We start from the raw sequence: 22,129 nt of genomic DNA, 5'->3' as shown, positions 1-22,129 counted from the left end.
TAGCTTCTTTTGATTTATTCTAGCATATCTTTTTTCCATCCATTACTTTTAACCTATTTTTAAAAATATTTCTTTATATAAAAGTACATTTCTTATAGGCAACATATAGTAGAGTCTTGCATTTTTATCCAACATGACAATCTCTGTCTTTTAATGGGGGTATTTAGACTAGGGCTTGGCAAACCGTGGTCCACAGACTAAATTCAGCCATGACCATTTATTTGCATATCATCTATGGCTGCTTTTAAGCCACAATGGTGGAGTGGAGTGGTTGCAACAGAGGCTGTATGTTCCACAAATCAAAAATATTTTATTTACTAACTGGATCTTTATAGAAAAAGTTTGCTGACCCTGGTTTAGACCATTTATATTTCATTTGATTATTGATATGATTAGCTTTAAATCTATCTTGCTATGCATTTTCTATTTGGCCCATCTCATTTTTTTCCCCTCTTTTTCTGTCTTCTTTTGGATTATTTTTGAAATTCAATTTTATCTCCTTTGCTGGTTTATTAGCTGTAACTCTTTGTTTTTCTATTTTTGTGGTTGGTTTAGAGTTTATAGAATATATTTTTAACTTATTGCAATCTATCTTCTTGTGATATATCACTTCATATATTGTATAAGAATCTAAATATTCTCACCACCACTACCAAAACAACAAAGGTAATTATGTGAAGTGAAGGATATGTTAACGAACCCTATTGTAGTAATTATTTTGCAACATATATATGTGCGTGTCAGATCATCATGTTGTACATACTAAACTTAGAGTGTCACATGTCAATTATATCTCTATAAGGCTGGAGGAAAAAGGGGGCTGTGATGGTTGGTTGATGGATGAAACTAAAATGAAAGGACCCCTTCTTCCCTTCCTTAGATCTCCTGCCATTGTTCCGTACTCACCAACCCCAACCAAAAGTCAGAGGGTCCAGGAACTATTACTTTCATTCATTCACTTCAGGCTTTGGGGATAGAAAGCAGGGTTTCAAGGGTGTAGAGTGGCCAGAGTGGGGCAAATGAAAGGAATCTGGCTCAACCCATGAGGCAGATGGAGAAATTCTCAGAGAAGGGTAATCTGCCAGGAAGGTACACTCAGAAGGGTCCACTGTATTTCCCAGCTCATTGTCAGTTTGCCTACCCATTGCCCTATCTCTTGTGGCCCATCTTCTAACTGGAAACTTCAGGGGATATTTGTTATTTTCTTTTCTTTTTTTTTTTTTTTGTGGTATGCGGGCCTCTCACTGTTGTGGCCTCTCCCGTTGCGGAGCACAGGCTCTGGACGCACAGGCTCAGTGGCCATGGCTCACGGGCACAGCCGCTCCACTGCACGTGGGATCTTCCCGGACCGGGGCACGAACCCGTGTCCCCTGCATCGGCAGGCGGATTCTCAACCACTGCGCCACCAGGGAAGCCCTCTTTTCTTTTTTTTTTAGGGATTCATTCTTCCTCTATTGTCAGTCAATATGGTTGAGTGAGAATCTGTCCTGCAAGGGTGAGCATGTGACTCAGGTCCGAATGAATCAACATGCCCAGTCTTGCCAGCTGTGGTGATTGGTCCAAGACTAAGCACATGATTCAGTTAGAATCTGACAACCACAGTGAGTTTTTTGCTAAGAATGCAGAAAAGAGATGGGAGGAGCAACTGTTCCCTTTTTGCCATCAGGAGGGACAACTCTGAGTCTGAAAATGAAACCAATCTGGCAGAAAACCAGCTTGACAGCCCTGAATCCAGATGTGCCTGAAGGTAGCCCACCACTGAACTTTGCAGTTATGAGAGCCAATAAATTATATTTTCACTTAAAAGAATTAAAAAAAGAATTTCACAATAGTATACTTCCATCTTTCCCTTCCCAGCTATTGTGATATTGTTGTCATATATTTTGCTTCTACATGTTATAAATCTCATATTAGATTATTAATATTTTTGTTTAAATAGTCCATTATAATTTAAAGAAATTTAAATGATAAAAATATCATATTTATCCACATTGTTACCAATTCTGGTGTTCTACATTCCTTTGTATAGATCCATATTTCCATCTGGTATAATTTTCCTTCTGAATAAAGGACTTCTATTAACATTTCTTATAGTGTGGATGTGCTGGTGATACATTTTTTCTGGTTTTTTCATTCTGAAAAGATCTTTATGTCACCCTCATGTTTGAAAAATATTTTCACTTTGTATAGAATTCTAAGTTGACAGCTCTCACCACCACCCCCTCACCCCTGCCCCACCCTTCTTCTTTCAACACTTTCTGTCCCACTGTCTTCTTGCTTATATTGTTTATGATAAAAAAAATCTGCTCTCATCCTTATCTTTGTTCCTCATATATATCTTTTATTCTCTGATTGCTTTTAAGATTTTCTTTTTATTAATATTTTTGAGCAATTGGATTATAATGTTTGAGGTGTGCTAAGTTTCTTGAATATGCTTGAGGTTTGCTGAACTTCTTGAATCTGTGGGTTTATAGTTTTCATCAAATTTTGTTTTTTTTAGCTGTTATTTCTTCAAATATTTTTATATGCTCTCTTTCCTGTCCTTTGAGGAGTCCAGTTATACATATATTAGGCCACTTGAATTTGTCTCACAGCTCATTGATGCCCTTATTTTGTTCTGAGTCTCTTTTCTATTTTATTTCATTGCATAGTTTCTATTGCTGTGTCTTCAATTTAACTAATCTCTTCTTCTGGAATGTTTCATCTGCCATTAATCCCATCCAGTATACTTTTCATCCCAGACAATTGTAGTTTTCATCTCTATAAATTCAGTTTAGGTCTTTTTTATATCTTCCACATCTCTGCTTAACATGGTCAATTTTTCCTCTAGTTTTTGGACATATGGAATACAGTTATAATAACTGTTTTAATGTCCTTGCCTGCTAATTCTAACATCTGTGCCTTTCTGAGTCAATTTTTATTTGTTGATTTTTCTTCTCATTATGAGTCCTATTTTCCTGTTTCCATGCAGGGCAATTTTTGATTGGATGCTAGACATTGTGAATTTTATCTTGTTAAATGCTGGATATTTTTGTATTCTTATAAATATTCTTGAACTCTCTTCTGGGTTGTAGTTAAGTTTCTTGGAATCAGCTTGATTTTTTGTAATGCCTTCCTTTTAAAATTTGTTGAGCAGGACCAGCTCAGCATTTAGTCTAGGGCTAATTATTCCCTACTACTGATGCAAGACCCTTCTGAGAACTCTACCTAGTGCCCTATGAATTATAGGTTTTCCAGTCTGGCTGGTGAGAACAGGCATTATTATTGGTCTTGTGTAAGCATTTGGTACTCTTATCTCTGATCCTTTCATATGGTCTCCCTTGCTCTGGGTAGTTTCCCCATTTATATGCACTGAGCACACATATAATTAATGAGGATTCTTTGTAGACATCCAATATTCTTTCTCTGTGCAGCTGTCTCCTGAGAACACTATCCTGTGAATTCTAGCCACTTAGATTTCCTGGACTCTTCATAAGGTCTCCTCAACTCAGAGAATCTGCCAAACTCCACCTGTACCATGGCCTTAAATTTATTTCAAGGCACTAAGTTAGGCACAGGGGTTATCTTGTTTGTCTCTTATCTCCAAGAATCACTGTCCTTCATTGCCTGATGTCCAGTGTCTTGAAACCATTGTTTCTATCTTTTCTCCAGTGTTTTAGTTGTTTCAGGAAGGAGGGTAAAACTGGTTCCTGTTAGTCCACCTAAGCCAAATACAGACATTTTGGACTTTGTATTAGCTCTCATTTTTGAAGGGGGCGGAGGTGTTGTATCATTTCTCATTTCCTGGCTATATAACCTTGGCAAATTACCTAACTTCTCTGAGCTTTATTTTTTTCCATGTGCAAATGGGAATAATAATGTTAGAATGATTAAAATTATATTGATGAAAAGCACTTAGCACAAGGCTTGGCATATAGTAAACACTCTAATAATAGAGACTATTTTTATTATGTAGATTAAGAGTTTAAATCAGATGATCTTTGTAGGCTATTCCAGACCTAAAATTTTATGATTTTATTAATTCAATTTTGAAAATTACATGGCATAATTTAAAAAATTAAAGTATACCCTCAATATTCATTTTAACCATACATTAATTACACATAAATGAAAACTGATATTTTTTAAATGACGACTTTATCTCTGTCAAATTGTATTTTACAAGTTGTCTTTTTAAATTCCATTAACAGTACACTGAGGTACATTAGGAATTATTAGGCCATTTGGCTCTTCCATTTTAAAGAAGAATTTGAGATTTTTTTTTGCCTCACCCTTCAATGCTGGAATTATTTCTTGAAGTAAACTTTTTCTACCTGAGTTTTCACTATCATTCCATTTGCTTAGTCAGGAAGTAAGGTTTTGTTTGTTTTAACTACTGGTTTCTCAAAATGCTATGTACTGTTTAAAATGAGGTCAATAGTATAATTCTAAGATGTTCCATAATGTGATATCTTAGTAATAATCTAAGAAAATATTTGGTTGGAATTTGTTTATGGCACTATAAAGTGTTAGTCAATAGGTGACTATCACTTATTGTAAGCAGTCTGGCTGTGGGAAATTTTTAAATTACAACATTTTAACTGAAAAGTAACAACACTGCATTTGGAACCAATTTAAAATGTTCAGCATGCACATTAATTTGTTTTCTTCACATCAAAGCAATACTTGAAATAAACAAAAATCCATGATAATTAGTAAATACTCAGTTATTTTAAAATGTGCCATCCTTGTTGCATAGCAACTATTGATCCTATTATGTGCTTTTTACATACTCTAAAATAATTAAGCAAGGGCATAAATTGCTATCTACTTTTTTTGACTGTTAAAAGCATTTAAGTTATGAAGTTTATTCTAATATGTGTATTATACATTTGTAAAGGGAACATTTCATTCCTATGCAAAGGTACAATGACCCAAGAGAGATGACAATGTCATATTAGCGATTCTCCTTTCTCATGAAAGGACTTTCAAGGAACTTTTAATTCATAGTCTCAATAAGTAACACAGCCAAGCATAATTATCATTCGTTGGCTTTACTGGTCTGGATCTTGATTTACTGCTAAGCTAAATTATAAGATTTATGAACAAAAAGTCATGTCTTCTCAAAAGAATGAAATGTCCATTTATATTAAAGAAAATTACACAGGCCAAAATACATCTATGATATAATTAATTTATTAGAAAGATATCATGGTTTTAATAAGAACTTAGATAATCTCACATATGTTTATTTTCATCAATAAATTAACTTAGCATAAAGCAAGAACATATAGTTTTATATGGTCAGATGCTAACACAAACTTGGTCTGCATGCTTTGTTAGCACCTCAGGGATAGGGCACAGTAAGCAGCAGTACTAGAGTGTATCATGAATGCAGAGACTTCTTTTCCAGTGGATTATATCTGAAGGTCATTGGTGGGGTGTGACCAAAGAGATGAGGAACTTCTACATAAGCAAAGGCAGGAAGGTTCATTTTGTCAATCTAAGAGGAGCTCAGGAGTTTGAGGGAAAGGAATGATCTGTGAATCTCCATCTGCATTTCACTAATTCCATCAGTGAAATTTCTTTTATTTTTTCAAAGATTTATTTATTATTTATTTATTTATTTTATTTCTTTTTGGCTGCATTGGGTCTTAGTTGCGGTATGCAGGATCTTTTTTGAGGCATGCGGGATCTTCATTGTGGTGTGCAGGCTTCTCTCTAGTTGTGGCATGCAGGTTTTCTCTTCTCTAATTGTGGTGCACAGGCTCCAGGGTGCATGGGCTCTGTAGTTGTGGTGCACGGGCTCCAGAGTGTGTGGGCTCTGTAGTTTGTGGCAAGCAGGCTCTACTTGGGGCATGTGAGCTCAGTAGTTGTGGCATGTGGGCTTAGTTGCCCCGCGGCACATGGGATCTTAGTTCCCTGACCAGGGATTGAACCCGCATCCCCCTGCATTGTAAGGTGGATTCTTTACCACTGGACCACTAGGGAAGTACCCATCAGTGAAATTTCTGACTCAAAAGATGGGATCTTTATAATATCTCTTTATACATATTGCCAACGTGCCCTCCAAAAGGTTGTGTAATTTCCAGTCCCTTAAAGAGTAAGAATAAAAGACTATTTCACTAGACCTTCACCACAAGACAAAGTTGAAGCAATAAAAAATAATCTCTCCTTGCTTTAATTTGAATTTTTTGGATTGCTAGATAGGTGGATCATCTTTTCATATTTTTAAACATGGATTGGTAAGGGTAGGGAAAGTGAATAAGGATAGACTAACTAACCGAGTACACTGAGGTTAAAAAATATAGAAGTGTGGACTTTAGAGAAGAAGGAGAAGAAAAAGCCTATGCTGGAGGTTCCAAGTCAAGATGGCAGTGTGGAAAGATGCAGAGTTCCCATCTCCCCACAACTAGGGTGCCTGCCGGATGCTGGTGGTGGGCCCTGATGCCCAGGGAGATGGGAAGAACCCCCAAGCACACAGGTCGGATGTGGGGAGACTGAAGGGGGAGGAGAAGTGGAGCCTGGACAGGACTGGCACCCCTGAGGGGTGACTGAGAGGCAGGAGGGGGAGGGGTTCCCACGCCTGGAGGGACCCTCAGGGGCTCAGATCAGAGGGGGAGCAGGCCCAGTATTTTCCTTGCCCAATCAGCTGGGGAAGTCTGCCCAGCTCTTGGGCTGGGTCCTACACGCTCAGTGGTCCCCTCTGGGCCAGGTTGGTCCTGGGGGCATAGGAGGAAGTCCAGAAGAGAACAAGAGAGGCAGTTGAGAGGGGCCCTCCAGGACCAGAGGATCAGGAAATGAGCAGAGGATGTTTGCCCTGCCCACTCGGGCACTGGGAGTCTGCTGAGCTCCCAGGCCAGTCCCACGCCCTCCAAAGCCCCCTCCAGGCCACGTGGGTGCTGGGGGCATAGGAAGGAGGGTGGGGAGATCAGGAGAGGAAGGTGGGAAGGGACCTCCAGACTGGAGGAGCAGTAGAGGAGCAGAGGTCATTTGCACCACCCTCTGAGACCAGAGGCAAGAGGCATGCCTGGGCCCCTTCTGTTCTGTTGAGCCTAAGCCCCACATCCCACCCCCCCACCCCCCCCACTGCCTTTTCCAGCCCTTTGGGTCCTAAGCATAGGGCCCACCCACTGCCCAAACTTCACCCCTGCTTAGGCCCCACCCTCCACAGCTAAGGCCTTTTCCACTTTTTTTTTCCTCCTCCTCTTTTTTACTATTGTGGTTCTGTTTTACCTCCAGTTGTTGTTTCATCTATATTTTTATTTTTATTTTTTTCTAACATTGCTGTTAGTTTCCTATTCTAATTTTAGTTTTTAATTTGTTGTTGTTCTCCTTCTTTTTTTTTTTTTTTTTTTTTTTTGCTGTCCTGCATGGTTTGCAGGATCATGGTTCATGAGCCAGGAGTCGGGCCTGAGCTCCTGTGGTGGGAGCACTGAGTCCAAACCACTTATCTAAAAGAGAACCTCATACCCCAGGGAATATTCATCGGAGTAAGGTCTCCCAGAGGTCCTCATCACAGCACCAAGACACAGCTCTACCCAACAGCCTAGAAACTGCAGTGTTAGAAGCCACAGGCCAAACAACCAGTAAGACAGGAATACAATCCCATTCATTAAAAAAAAGAAAATAAAGTGAGACAGCAAAAAAATATGTCACAGAAGAAGGAGCAAGGTAAAAACCTACATGAGAGAATAAATGAAGAGGAAATAGGCAATCTACCTGAAAAAAAATTCAGAGTAATGATAGTAAAGATGATCCAGAATCTCAGAAATAGAATGGAAGCACAGATTGAGAAAATACAAGAAATGTTTAACGAAGATCTAGAACTAAAGAAAAAACAAACAGGGCTTCCCTGGTGGCGCAGTGGTTGAGAGTCCTCCTGCCAATGCAGGGGACCCGGGTTCGTGCCCCGGTCCGGGAGGATCCCACATGCTGCGGAGTGGCTGGGCCTGTGAGCCATGGCCACTGGGCCTGCGCATCAGGAGCCTGTGCTCCGTGGCAGGAGAGGCCACAGCAGTGAGGGGCCCATGTACGGCAAAAAATAAAATAAAATAAAAAAATAAAAATAAAGAACAAACAAACAAAGATGAACACCAAAATAACTGAAATGAAAAATACACCAGAAGGAATCAATAACAGAATAACTGAGTCAGAAGAACGAATACTTGTGCTGGAAGACAAAATGCTGGAAATAACTGCTGAGGAGCAGAATAAAGAAAAAAAAAAGATAAGAATTGAAGACAATCTCAGAGATGTCTGGGACAACATTACATGTACCAACATTCAAATTATAGGGGTCCCAGAAGAAGAAGAGAAAAAGAAAGGGTCTGAGAAAACATAAGAGATTATAGAGCAAAACTTCCCTAACACGGGAAAGGAAAGAGTCACCCAAGTCAGGAAGCACAGGGAGTCCCATACAGGATAAACCTTAGGAGAAACACATCAAGACACATATTAATCAAACTAACAAAAATTAAATTCAAAGAAAAAAAATTAAAAGCAGCAAGGGAAAAGCAAAAAATAACATACAAAGGAATCCCCATAAGGTTATCAGCTGATTTTTCAGGAGAAACTCTGCAGGCCACAAGGGAGTGTCAGGATATACTTAAAGTGATGAAAGAGGAAAACCTACAACCATACTCAGCAAGGATCTCATTCAGAATCAACGGAGAAATCAAAAGCTTTACAGACAGGCAAAAGCTAAGAGAATTCAGGACCACCAAATCAGCTTTACAACAAAGGCTAAAGAAACTTCTCTAGGTGGGAAACACAAGAGAAGAAAAAGACTCACAAAACCAAACCCCAAACAATTAAGAAAATGGTAATAGGAACATACATATCAACAATAAATTTGAATGTAAATGGATTAAATGCCCCAACAAAAGACACAGACTGGCTGAATGGATACAGAAACAAGACCCATATATATGTTGTCTACAAGAGGCCCACTTCAGACCTAGGGACACGTACAGACTGAAAGTGAAGGGATGCAAAAAGATATTCCAGGCAAATGGAAATCAAAAGAAAGCTGGAATAGTAATACTCATATCAGATAAAATAGACTTTAAAATAAAGACTGTTACAAGAGATAAGGAAGGATACTACATTATGATCAAGGGATCAATCCAAGAAGAATAAATAACAATTATAAATGTTTATGCACCCAACATAGGAGCACCTCAATACATAAGGCAAATGCTAACAACCATAAAAGGAGAAATCAACAGTAACAAAATAATAGTAGGGGATGTTAACACCCCACATACACCAATGGACAGATCATCCAAACAGAAAATAAATAAGGAAATGCAAGCTTTAAATGACACAATACACCAGATAGATTTAATTGACATTTATAGAACATTCCACCTGAAAGTAGAAGAATACACTTTCTTCTCAAGTGTACACAGAACATTCTCCAGGATAGATCACATCTTGGGTCACAAATCAAGCTTTGGAAAACTTAACAAAATTGAAATTGTACCAAGCATCTTTTCTGACCACAGCATTATGGGATTGGAAATCAATTACAGGAAAATACCTGTAAAAACCACAAATACATGGAGGCTAAACAGTGAACTACTAAATAACTAAGAGATCACTGGAGAAATCAAAGAAGAAATAAAAAAATACATAGAAACAAATGACAACAAAGACACAACAACCCAAAACTGATGGACACAGAGAAAGCAGTTCTAAGAGGGAAGTTTATAGTAATTCAATCTCACCTCAAGATGCAAGAAAAATCTCAAATAAAAAATCTAACCCTACACCAAAAGCAACTAAAGAAAGAAGAACAAACAATACCCAAAATCAGTAGAAGGAGAGAAATCATAAAGATCAGAGAAGAAATAAATGAAATAGAAACAAAGAAAACAATAGCAAAGATCAATAAAACTAAAAGCTGGTTCCTTGAGAATATAAACAAAACTGATAAAGCCTTAGCCAGACTCATCAAGAAAAAAAGGGAGAGGATGCAAATCAATAAAAGTAGAAATGAAAAAGGACAAATGACAACTGATATCATAGAAATACAAAAGATTATAAGAGACTACTACAAACAACTATATGCCAATAAAATGGACAACCTTGAAGAAATTGACAAATTCTTGGAAAGGTATAATTTTCCAAGACTGAACCAGTAAGAACTAGAAAATATGAAGAGACCTATCTCAAGTAATGAAATTGAAACTGTAATTAAAAATCTTCCAACAGGGCTTCCCTGGTGGCGCAGTGGTTGAGAATCCGCCTGCCGATGCAGGGGACACGGGTTCGTGCCCTGGTCCGGGAAGATCCCACATGCCATGGAGCAACTAAGCCCGTGAGCCATGGCCGCTAGGCCTGCGCGTCCGGAGCCTGTGCTCCGCAACGGGAGAGGCCACAACAGTGAGAGGCCCGCATACCGAAAAAAAAAAAAAAAAAAAAATCTTCCAACAAACAGAAGTCCAGGACCAGGATGGCTTCACAGGTGAATTCTATCAACATTTAGAGAAAAGCTAACACCCATCCTTCTCAAACTCTTCCAAAAAATTGCAGAGGAAGTAACACTCCCAAACTCATTCTGTGAGGCCACCATCACCCTGATACCAAAACCAGACAAAGATATCACCAAAAAAAGAAAATTATAGACCAATATCACTGATGAACATACATGCAAAAATCCTGAACAAAACACTAGCAAACAGAATCCAACAACATATTAAAAGGATCATACACCATGATCAGGTGGGATTTATCCCAGGGATGCAAGGATTCTTCAATATATGCAAATCAATCAATGTGATACACCATATTAACAAATTTAGGAATAAAAAAACATACGATCATCTCAATAGATGCAGAAAAAGCTTTTGACAAAATTCAACACCGATTCATGATAAAAACTCTCCAGAAAATGGGCATAGAGCGAAGCTACCTCAACTTAATAGAGGCCATGTTATGACAAACCCACAGCAAACATCATTCTCAATGGTGAAAAACTAAAAGCATTTCCAGTAAGATCAGGAACAAGACAAGGATGTGCACTCTTGCCACTCTTATTCAACATAGTTTTGGAAGTCCTAGTTATGGCAATCAGAGAAGAAAAAGAAATAAAAGGAATCCAAATTGGAAAAGAAGAAGTAAAACTCTCACTATTTGCAGATGACATGATACTACTATACATAGAAAATCCTAAAGATGTCACCAGAAAACTACTAGAACTAATCAATGAATTTGGTAAGGTTGCAGGATACAAAATTAATGCACATAAATCTGTGGTGCTCCTATACACTAACAAGGAAAAATCAGAAAGAGAAATTAAAGAAACAATCCCATTTACCATTGCAACAAAAAGAACAAAATACCTAGGAATAAACCTACTTAAGGAGGCAAAAGACTTGTACACAGAAAACTATAAAACACTGATGAAAGAAATCAAAGATGACATAAACAGATGGAGAAATATACCATGTTCTTGGATTGGAAGAATCAATATTGTGAAATGACTATACTACCCAAAGCAATCTACAGATTCAATGCAATCCCTATCAAACTACCAATGGAATTCTTCACAGAATTAGAACAAAAAGTTTACAATTCGTGTGGAAACACAAAAGACCCCGAATAGCCAAAGCAATCTTGAGAAAGAAAAACGGAGCTGGAGGAATCAGGCTTCCTGACTTCAAGCTATACTACAAAGCTACAGTAATCAAGACAGTATGGTACTGGTACAAAAACTGAAATATAGATCAATGGTACAAGATAGAATGCCCTGAGATAAACATACACACATATGGTCATCTAGTTTACGACAAAGGAGGCAAGAACATACAATGGAGAAAAGACAGCCTCTTCAATAAGTGGTGCTGGGAAAGCTAGACAACTACATGTAGAAGAATGAAATTAGAATACCACCTAACACCATATACAAAAGTAAACTCCAAATGGATTAAAGACCTAAATGTAAGACCATACACTATAAAACTCTTAGAAGAAAACATAGGAAAAACACTCTTTGACATAAAGCACAGCAAGATCTTTTATGACCCACCTCCTAGAGTAATGGGAATAAAAACAAAAATAAACAAATGGGAACTAATTAAACTTAAAAGGTTTTGCACAGCAAAGGAAACCATAAACAAGACAAAAAGAGAACCCTCAGAATGGGAGAAAATATTTGCAAATGAAATAACAGACAAAGGATTAATCTCCAAAATATACAAACAGCTCATGAAACTCAATATCAAAAAAACAAACAACCCAATCCAAAAATGGGTGGAAGACTTAAATAGACATTTCACCAAAGAAAACATACAGATGGCCAAGAGGCACATGAAAAGATGCTCAACATCACTAATTATTAGAGAAATGCAAATCAAAACTGCAATGAGGTATCACCTCACACTGGTCAGAAAGCTCATTATCAAAAAATCTAGGAAAAAGGGTGTGGTGAAAAAGGAACCGTCCTGCCCTGTTGGTGGGAATGTAAATTGATACAACCACTATGGAGAACAGTATGGAGGTTCCTTAAAAAACGAAAAATAGAACAACCATATGGCCCAGCAATCCCACTGCTGGGCATATACCCTGAGAAAATGGTAATTCAAAAAGAGACATGTACCACATTGTTCATTGCAGTACTATTTACAATAGCCAGGACATGGAACCAAGTCAGAAAGAGAAAAACAAATACCGTATGGTAATGCATATATATGGAATCTAAAAAAAAAAAAAAAATGGTACTGATGAACCTAGTGGCAGGGTAGGAATAAAGACGTAGACATAGAGAGTGGACTGGAGTATATGGGGGGAGGGAGTGGGAAGTTGGGGTGTAGTGAGAGTAACATCGACATATATACACTACCGAATGTAAAATAATTAGCTATTGGGAAGCAGCAGCATAGCACAGGAAGATCAGCTTGGTGCTTTGTGATGACCTAGAGAAGGGGGATGGGGAGCGGGGGAGGGAGGCTTAGGGGGGAGGGGGTGTGGGGATGTATGTGTGCATGTGGCTGATTCACTTTGTTGTACGACAGAGACTAACACAGTACTGTGAAGCAATTATACTTCAATAAAGATCTATAACAAAAAGAAGCCTATGCTATAAAATAAAAAGAATGAGACACTTAGAGCAACTTTAGTCCATATTCTCAAATTTTAATTGTTGCCCATATGGAACTGTTGCTATAGAGATCATTTTTGTTATAGCCTGAATGTGCTGTCCCCAAAGGATAAGGGAAGGGGGATTGATTTATAGAGGGCCAGACAGGTTGAGTATGGCCAACTGTGTGAAGACTGGAAATGAAAGTGACAAATTTAGAATTAACCTGAGCCAGCAACAATACCTAAAGGATTTCATCTGTGGATAGCAGAGTGGGGAATTCCAGGTGGAGACATTAGTTTGAAGGTGACCACCAATTGTTGCTTGAGGTTACAAGTTATAAGGTCTAGTCACCAAGGAGAAGCATCTGATGATAACCAAATAGGTTGTTGGGACTTCAGTCAAACAATCTGAATTTCAGTAGCCAGCTCTAGTTCTAGATGCACATGTAAGACATAATCAGAAAACCAAGACAGAAGGCTAGAGCTAGGATTAGGTACTGGTGGGGGAAAAGAAACAGCTTGGAAGGTTTCAGCACAGTATGCATGATAAAGCCAAGGGATCAATCAAAAAGTATGAGAACTTTATGACAGGGAGATGATGTCTATAGCCTCAATGACTAGAGCTGTGCAAGGCCTGAGAAGGCAGGGGCTAACAATTTTAAAAGTATGATTTGTATTCTTTAAAATTATGAAAGCAATACATACTCATTGTTGAAAGTTTGAAAACTATAGAAAAGTCCAAAGACAAAAGTCAATGCAATTTTTTCATACTCTAAAAGCAAACATCTTCTTTGTAAATAGTGAGCTAAATACTTATTCATTTTATTTGTCAAAAGTTTATAACTGAATAATTTTAAGTCATTGTTCATTCTCTTGTATTATCTTCTTAAAAGCAGATAAATCATAAGAATGAATTAATATTCCCCTGCTTTTAAGGATGTAGTCAAATGTAGATTCTGTCATTTTATGGGAAAAAAGGTAAATATTTAAAAGTAAAAATTATGCTTTTACATAAGAACTAAGAGCTATCTTAATCTTATAAGATTTCAAATTCTATTCTTATGTTTTAACTTCCTACTTTTCTAATATCTTGTGAAAAAACATATATTGTAAGTACGTTTGGTCTAGGAAATTCCAGAAAGAATCAAAGGTGTGCATAGAAGCAAAGAAACCTATCTGAAGTAGTCTGGCAAATGGACAGAATTTTTAAAAAACAAATAAGACACATGCTGCTGAAAGCCACATTATTGTTACCTTCTCCCTCTGGTTATCACTGTTCAGCATCTTCTGTCTAAGGGTTTCCTGCAACTGCTCCATGCTTTTCTGATGTGAAATCAGCATCAATTCCCTGAAAACCATAAACACAACAAATGAGTCAAGACACACCCTTAGTTAACCCTTTTAAAATTACGGTTCATGACTCAGGAATTATTTCACGACCCAGTCTGTTTATTCTTCTCTTTAGAAATATATATATACATATGTGTGTGTGTGTACTGCTACTACATACTATTTTAACTGTTATTAACAGCAATTTAAAAACACTGGCAACAAGGTAAGTATTTTCTCAGGCTTAATTTTTGCTTAATAAGTAATATTATTTTTGCATGAAATAATAACAACATATGTGTAGTCACAAATATAATAAAATACTATACATTGTGTATCTAAAGTTTATGACTAAATTCTAACACTAGGTAATATTTTGTTTCTTTAAAAAAGGAAAATGTGTTGGGATATGACACAAAATCAGCACGTTTGTGGTTCCTGCTAGATTTATTTTTCTTTTATTTATCTCAAGTGCTAATAGGAACAGACTGAATTAAGTAGAGGGTAATATCTGAGATGTGGTATAGTACAAAACATACTAGAAAATAGGAGAGAAAACACAAAGGACATTTTAATATTTTAATCCACGTAATTGGATCTTTTAAAAATAAATTTATTTATTTATTTATTTTTGGCTGTGTTGGGTCTTCGCTGCTGCACGCGAGCTTTCTCTAGTTGTGGTTAGTGGGGGCTACTATTCATTGTGGTGCGCGGGCTTCAGTAGTTGTGGCACGCAGGCTCAGTAGTTGTGGTACACGAGATTAGTTGCTCCGCAGCATGTGGGATCTTCCCATGTCCCCTGCTTTGGCAGGTGGATTCTTAACCACTGTGCCACCAGAGAAGTCCCCACGTAATTGGGTCTTAAAGCTAAGTTTGTGACCCTCTGGGTGGAAGTAAGTGTGGGAGATTCATGAGAACATTTCTCTAGGGGCCCTGAAGTTAAGACTTTAAATATCACAAGTGGTGGCAAAAGTATGCCTGTTGATCAAGGAGTCCCTCCACCCCCTTCTATAATCATCATAACCCTTCTTATTTTCTGTGTAGGTGATTCTTTTCCATTGCTTATTCCTCTTTCTAATTCCTTTGTTTTCCATCATCACCCTCTTTTCTTTAGTTCTGACCCCTTTTCTCAAACTTGTGACTTTCATTTATAACTGTCTGTTAGGCATCTCCACCCTGATGAGCCATCAACACCAAAGATTCCACACATCAAAAACCAAATTCATCATCATCTCCAATGGTCTTGCCTTTCCTTTTGACTTCTGAAACCTTCAACAGTCACAATTTTTAGCTTGAAATCCTTGAGTCATCTCTGACTTTTCCTTCTTATTGTCATCTCTGACTTTTCCTTCTTCTTGTCATCTCTGACTTTTCCTTCCTTCTTTCCACATCCATTCAGTAACAAGTTCTATGTATTCTGCTCCTTGGTGCACCTCGAACTATTTCCTCCCTTCCTTTCTGACTACTAACAGTTAAGGTTCTTGACTTTATTTCCCACCAAGAGTATTGTAATAGGCTGTCAATCTCTCTTGATCTCTATTCTCATCTCACTCTTACAGTATTATTAAACATTTTTTAATAAAAATAGTGCCTACATTTCTAGGCTAAAAAATTTTAAGGTCACGAACATAAAGACACATCAACTTGGTAACCAGGATTATGAATATTATTTGAGGAAAAATGATTGAAAAGAACAAAACTCCCCAGACTTTTTTTTTTCAGAACTGTGTCAGACTAGGTACTTTGACAACTTGCCTACTGAAAATAAGTAAAGTTATTTTTTCACTTATAAAAAAAATCTTAAAATTCATCAGTGATCTGGACAAAAATTTAGGAAGATGCAGGAAACACAAATCAAGAGAAAGGACAGAAAAAGGGTATCAGTGGAAAACTAGTGAAATTTGAATAAAGTCTATAGGTTAGTTAATTGTATTATACACATATTAATTTCTTAGTTTTTACATATGTGCCATGGTTATGAAAAATGGACCAGAAGGAAACAAATTCTCTGTACTGTTTCTGTAACTTTCTTTAAATACAAAATTATTCCAAACTAATGGTTTAAAAAAATGAAGTAAAAGGAAGAACCCCAACAATAAGTAGAGCATTGAAGTCAATTCTCACCTTGAAGGTACTTTCCAAATCTGATGTACTTGAGCATTAAATTTCACAGCCATGAAGGGCACTGGAGTCAGGAGAGAAAGGGAGAGCTTGAGAGGAAACTCACCTGCATAAAACTGCATCTCAAAGAGTAACACATGCGTATGCATTTTTGTCATACTGTATGTAAGAATATGAAATTCACACCCAGTATGTGTAAAATACAAATAACATCCCCTCTCAAGGAACAAAAAAGAAATTTCTGGCTTTGAAGTTTGGTGCTAGGTAGAGGGGAAAATACAAATCTCCCACAAGAATTTGTAAACACAAGCCAGTCCTAGTGCACGTTTGTATCCTGAATTCACACTGCCTGAGTGGTCCAAAAAGCTTCATATTGAGGAGATATCGTACAATGGTGTTAGGATAACCTTGCCTCCAGATGCCTGGTAGGAAAAACACCAATATGTTTGGGAGAAACCTATCTTCAACTTGAAACTCAGAGAATGAGCAGACACAAATGATAGCATAATCAAAGCCACAAATTCTATAGTATAGTATAGAATACTATAGAATAGTATTATATTCTATATTATACTATACTATATATACTATATATACTATATACTATATATATAGTATATAGTATATATACTATACTATATATATATACTATACTATATATATATACTATATATATATACTATATATATATACTATATAGTATATATACTATATATATACTATATATATATTATAGTATATTATATAGTATATATATATAGTATATATATACTATATACTATATATATACTATATATATAGTATATAGTATATATATGTATATACTATATATATACTATATATATAGTATATATACTATATATATACTATATATATACTATATACTATATTCTATAGTATAGAATACTATAGTATTCTATAGTATTTTCAGATATTGAACAAAAATAAGGATGTACAATATGTTGGAAGAAATAAAAGATTAATTTAAATGACTAATGAAATCTGAAACAAACCAATCAAATTTGTAGAAATGAAGCATATAATAACTGAGATTAAAAACTCAGTAGATGGTCCTATAGCTGATTATTCACAGCTAAAAATGAAGTAATAAACTGAAAGGGAGATTCAAAGAAATTATACAGGGTGTAGTAGTACATGATGTCAAAAATACGTAATGGGCTTCCCTGGTGGCGCAGTGGTTGAGAATCCGCCTGCCGATGCAGGAGACACGGGTTCGTGCCCTGGTCCGGGAAGATCCCACATGCCGCGGAGCAACTAAGCCCGTGAGCCATGGCCGCTAGGCCTGTGCGTCCGGAGCCTGTGCTCCACAACGGGAGAGGCCACAACAGTGAGAGGCCCGCATACCGAAAAAAAAAAAAAAAAAAAAAAAAAAAAAAAGTAAAATATAAAAGAGGTTGATATATGGAGGACAGAGTGAAAAGATCTAATATTTCTCTATTTACCATTTTAGAAGCAAATGAGAGAGAAAGGGAGAGGAAGGACATTACAGATTGATGAAAAATACCAACCTATAAATCTAGGAAGCCCAAAGGATTCCAAGCAAGATAAATAAAAATAAATCTCATATCTGGCACCTGGTAGTGAAAATGAAGAATATTGGAATTAAAAGAGATTTTACAAGATGCTGGAGAGGAAATAAAACATACTGTCTTCAAAGGAACTCAAACATATTTCAATATGTTTGAGTTTATTCTCCAGTAGAAACAAGGAAGGCCAAAGACAGCAAAATAATATATTAAAAATCCCATGAGAAAATAACCATCAATCTGAAGTTGGGTACCCAGCAAAACTATCTTTCAGAAAGAGGCCAAAATAAAATATGCTCAGAAAAATAAAATGTGAGTGTTTACTGCCAGCTAAATGACTTCTAAAAAATATGCTTTGCAGGAAGGATTATGATCTCAGAAGGAAGGTCAGACGATCAAGAAAAAATGGTGAGTAAAAGAACTGGCAAACACACAGGCAGGGAGGGCTTCTTGGGCATGTGATCAAGACAGCAGTACAGGGCCCATGTTCTGAAGGGGGCCCTGGGTTTCAGATTTAATGCTCTGTGGTCACCACTGAGAAATTCTTAATAATTTTATCTTTGAGTCTGTGTTTTGTAAGTGAGGTCTAATGGGACAGTCAAGCACATGCTGGGACCTTGGAGCCTCAGCTCACACAGAGTCCTCCTACCTCTCGCCACCTCCCTGTCTCCCCAGGATGGTTCTCAACCCTTTGCTCCCGGACCCTTGCCCAGCATCTGCTGTCATCCTCTGCTTCAGTGGCACGCATGGGGAATGTTGGGTCTGCCATGTGTGTCCTTTTGGCTGAGTCTGGGGCAGGGCCTTAGGTGCCTGTGAGAACCTGCATCCATGCTACGATTTCTCCATGCCCAAGGGAGCACAAGATTCAATAGCAAACAAATAAAAAAAGACCCTGACAAGTTAAGAGAAAGATGGTGAAGGAAAGGAAAAAGTTTCTTTCTTTTTTTGAAAGGGCTCCACGTTTTCATTTTATACTGGGCCTGAAAATTATGTAGCCAGCCCTGTATGTAAGTACTTATAAATAAATATCATCCGTATTAAATATTAGTTTTGACTGTGTGTAATCAGTGGGGCTAACAAAAGGATAAAACTAGAACACTAGACAAAAATGTAGAATATAGGATGGCAGGATGGCAACTATCAGGGTTCCAGTGTTATTCAAGAGAAGTTTGAGATATTCAAGAGAAGTTTGCATTATTCAAGAGAAGTTTGAGATATTAATTTTAGACTTCATTAAGCATGCATGGTAAAATCTCAGAAGTAACCACTAAAAGAATAGAATATGCCATGAGAAGAAGATGCACTAAGAAAATAAAAGAAACTCCAACAATATTGCCCCCGCCCAAGGCCCAAAAGGAGAAAAGAGTGTAGAAAAAGAGGGAGAAATTGATAGAAAACTTAACGTAACAATCATAATAATGGCAAATAAACTAAAATCATGAGTTAAGAGAAACAGGCTTGATAAAAGCAAACCCTAACCCTAACCCTAACCCTACATATTGGGTTAAGTAAAATATATTAATTAAGATAACTTTTACCTGTTTATTTTTACTCTTCTAATATGGCAACTGAAATTTTTAAAGTGACATATGTGGCTCACATTATACTACTACTGAACAGCACTGTTATAATCCATATTCTCTGAAAACAAAGAAACGTCAGTAACAAAAGATAAATATCTCCATGTATTTGGAACTTTTAAAAAATGTGTTTCTGAATAACTCTTGGGTCAAATGAAAAATCATAACTGATACTTCAAAATACTTAGAATTGAACAATAATGAAATTTCTACACATCAAAATTTATGAAATATAGCTAAGCAGAAAAGATAAATAAATTGTGGTATACTTCAGAATACAATACAGATGAAGAAATGAATGATTTTCAGCTACATGGACAAAAATCCCAGGGACATAATCTTGAGCACAAAGAATAAATCACTGACTAATATATATATAGTATAATTTTATTTCCATGAAGATGAAATATATGCAAAATCTAATTTTTTTTTTAGGAATACAAATATACGTGGTAAAATTATAGAGTGAAGAAAAGGAATAACAGGTGTTTTCTGTAGGTTTTTGTGGATGTCCTTTATCAGTTTGAGGAAGTTCCCATCTCTTCCTAGTTTGCTGAGAACCACAAAATGCAGGTTGGTGGTTACCTCTGAGCAAGGATGCCATGTGGTGGAATAAGGAGAAGCACCAAGGGACTTCAACGCTAATGGTAAGGCTCTTTTCCCTAAACTGAGCGTTCATTGTATTGTAGTTCTTCATACTTTATACCTATCTAAACCTTTTATGTAACTACTCAGTATTTATAAAAACAACTAATGATATAGCCTGAGCATAGAGTAGAATGGGCATCTGGAAAAAAGAGAATTAAAGGGAAAGACCAAGGAGAGAGAAATGGCAAGTGAGCAGGAGGGTGGGGTTTACTGCCCACTATGCACACTATGGACAAGGCAGTCCCTGGAGAGGCAGAGGGGAATGAGGGCAGGGTCCCTGTCCAAATGGTGCTTAAAAGCCAGCAACGTTGTAAAAGGAAGATTTATCTTTTAAAATGTGAGGCGGACCTAGCAGGTTCTGATGCTTGCTCAGCAGTCTCTAGGCTGAAGAAAGGAAGTGAAGCAGAAGGAACAAAGAATGAGGACAGTAAAAGTGGGATTACATTAAAACCTCAATTCTGGGCTTCCCTGGTGGCTCAGTCAGTGGTTGGGAGTCAGCCTGCCAATGCAGGGGATACGGGTTCGATCCCTGGCCCGGGAAGATCCCACATACCGCGGAGCAACTAAGCCCGTGAGCCACAACTGCTGAGCCCACATGCCACAACTACTGAAGCCCATGCACCTAGAGCCCGTACTCGGCAGCATGAGAGGCCACCGCAATGAGAGGCCCACTCACTGCAGCGAAGAGTAGCCCCCACTTGCTGCAACTAGAGAAAGCCCGCACGCAGCAACGAAGACCTAAAGCAGCCAAAAGTAAATAAACAAATACATTGAACAAACAAAACAAAACAAAAAAAACCCTCAATTCTGGCTTTCTTCCAAATATTTGGCCATTCCCGTCTCCTTTGCAGACTCATCTTTGCCGTCAATTACATGTTTGGTGTTCCTTAGCACTTTGTTCTGAGGCCTCTTTTTTTTCTCTCTACTCTTTCTCTAAGTGATCATATCCATGCCTATGGTTAAAATGCAATAGTTGCTGACAACTCCCAGATTTTATCTCCAGCTCACATCTGTTCTCTGAGTATCTGACTCATGTTTCCAGCTCTCACCTGACTGCTCTACTTTTATATTTCAGAGTCATCCAAAACTCAACATGTCTGTAATCCCAGAGGCTAACAAGGTCAGTTTATTTTTTGCTCATGATATATGTAATCTGCTGCTTTGCTCTGCATGTTTTGTTCCAGGATGTAGCCCAAGGAGCAATTCTTACCTGGGAATGCTGCTTTTGTGATAGAAAAGAAAAATTGCGAAAACATAGGATCTGTTAAAGTTTCTGCTCAGAATTAATGCGTGTCACTCCTCTCCCATTTTGATGGCAAGAACAAATCAAATGGCCAAGTCTGATGTGAATGAGGTGTGGATACTATAGTCCTCTCACCAGGAGGTGCACAGTAAGTCACCTGGCATCAGGTGGAGTCCATCACAACTCTGAAATCCTACTGGAAACGACTGTAAGGATTTCTACCCTGGAGGTAGAGAACATTCCTTGCTTAGACTGTGGTTCTTTCACTTGGGAGTGATTTCTCAATCCATTTTTCTCCATAGCTCCTGGTTTTCCTCTCTGAGATGTAATTTTTTTTTTTCATCATACAGCCTTGCCACATCAGAAGAGGGTGTTAGAAATTCTGCCCTGTTGAGAGACAGCTTTCTCAACTTCTTTCCTATCCACAGAAGATTTGGAAGAGAAATGGTTCCAAGAGAATTTTTTAAAAAAAGATTTATTGAGATATAATTGAAAACAGTAAACTGCATGTTTAAAGTACACACTTGGATGAGTTCTGACATATGCATAAACATATGTGTGTGAAACCATCACTGCAATCAAAATAATAATATATC

At 37.4% G+C, this 22,129-nt stretch overlaps 1 protein-coding gene across 1 annotated transcript in view; it reads right to left on the bottom strand.

Annotated features, from left to right (window-relative positions):
- The window catches only part of LEKR1 (leucine, glutamate and lysine rich 1), a 242,498-nt gene that overhangs the window by 25,428 nt on the left and 194,941 nt on the right, over window positions 1-22,129 (bottom strand). Inside the window, exon 9 of the mRNA XM_067033492.1 lies at window positions 14,320-14,413. Within this exon, the coding sequence (XP_066889593.1) occupies window positions 14,320-14,413 (94 nt within the window). The remainder of the gene's footprint in view (window positions 1-14,319; window positions 14,414-22,129) is intronic.

The sequence above is a fragment of the Kogia breviceps genome, chromosome 5 (assembly GCF_026419965.1).
Source record: "Kogia breviceps isolate mKogBre1 chromosome 5, mKogBre1 haplotype 1, whole genome shotgun sequence".
Classification (NCBI taxonomy): domain Eukaryota; kingdom Metazoa; phylum Chordata; class Mammalia; order Artiodactyla; family Physeteridae; genus Kogia; species Kogia breviceps.
The sequence above is the reverse complement of the archived record's forward strand: the minus strand, read 5'-3'. Positions and strand labels throughout refer to the sequence as shown.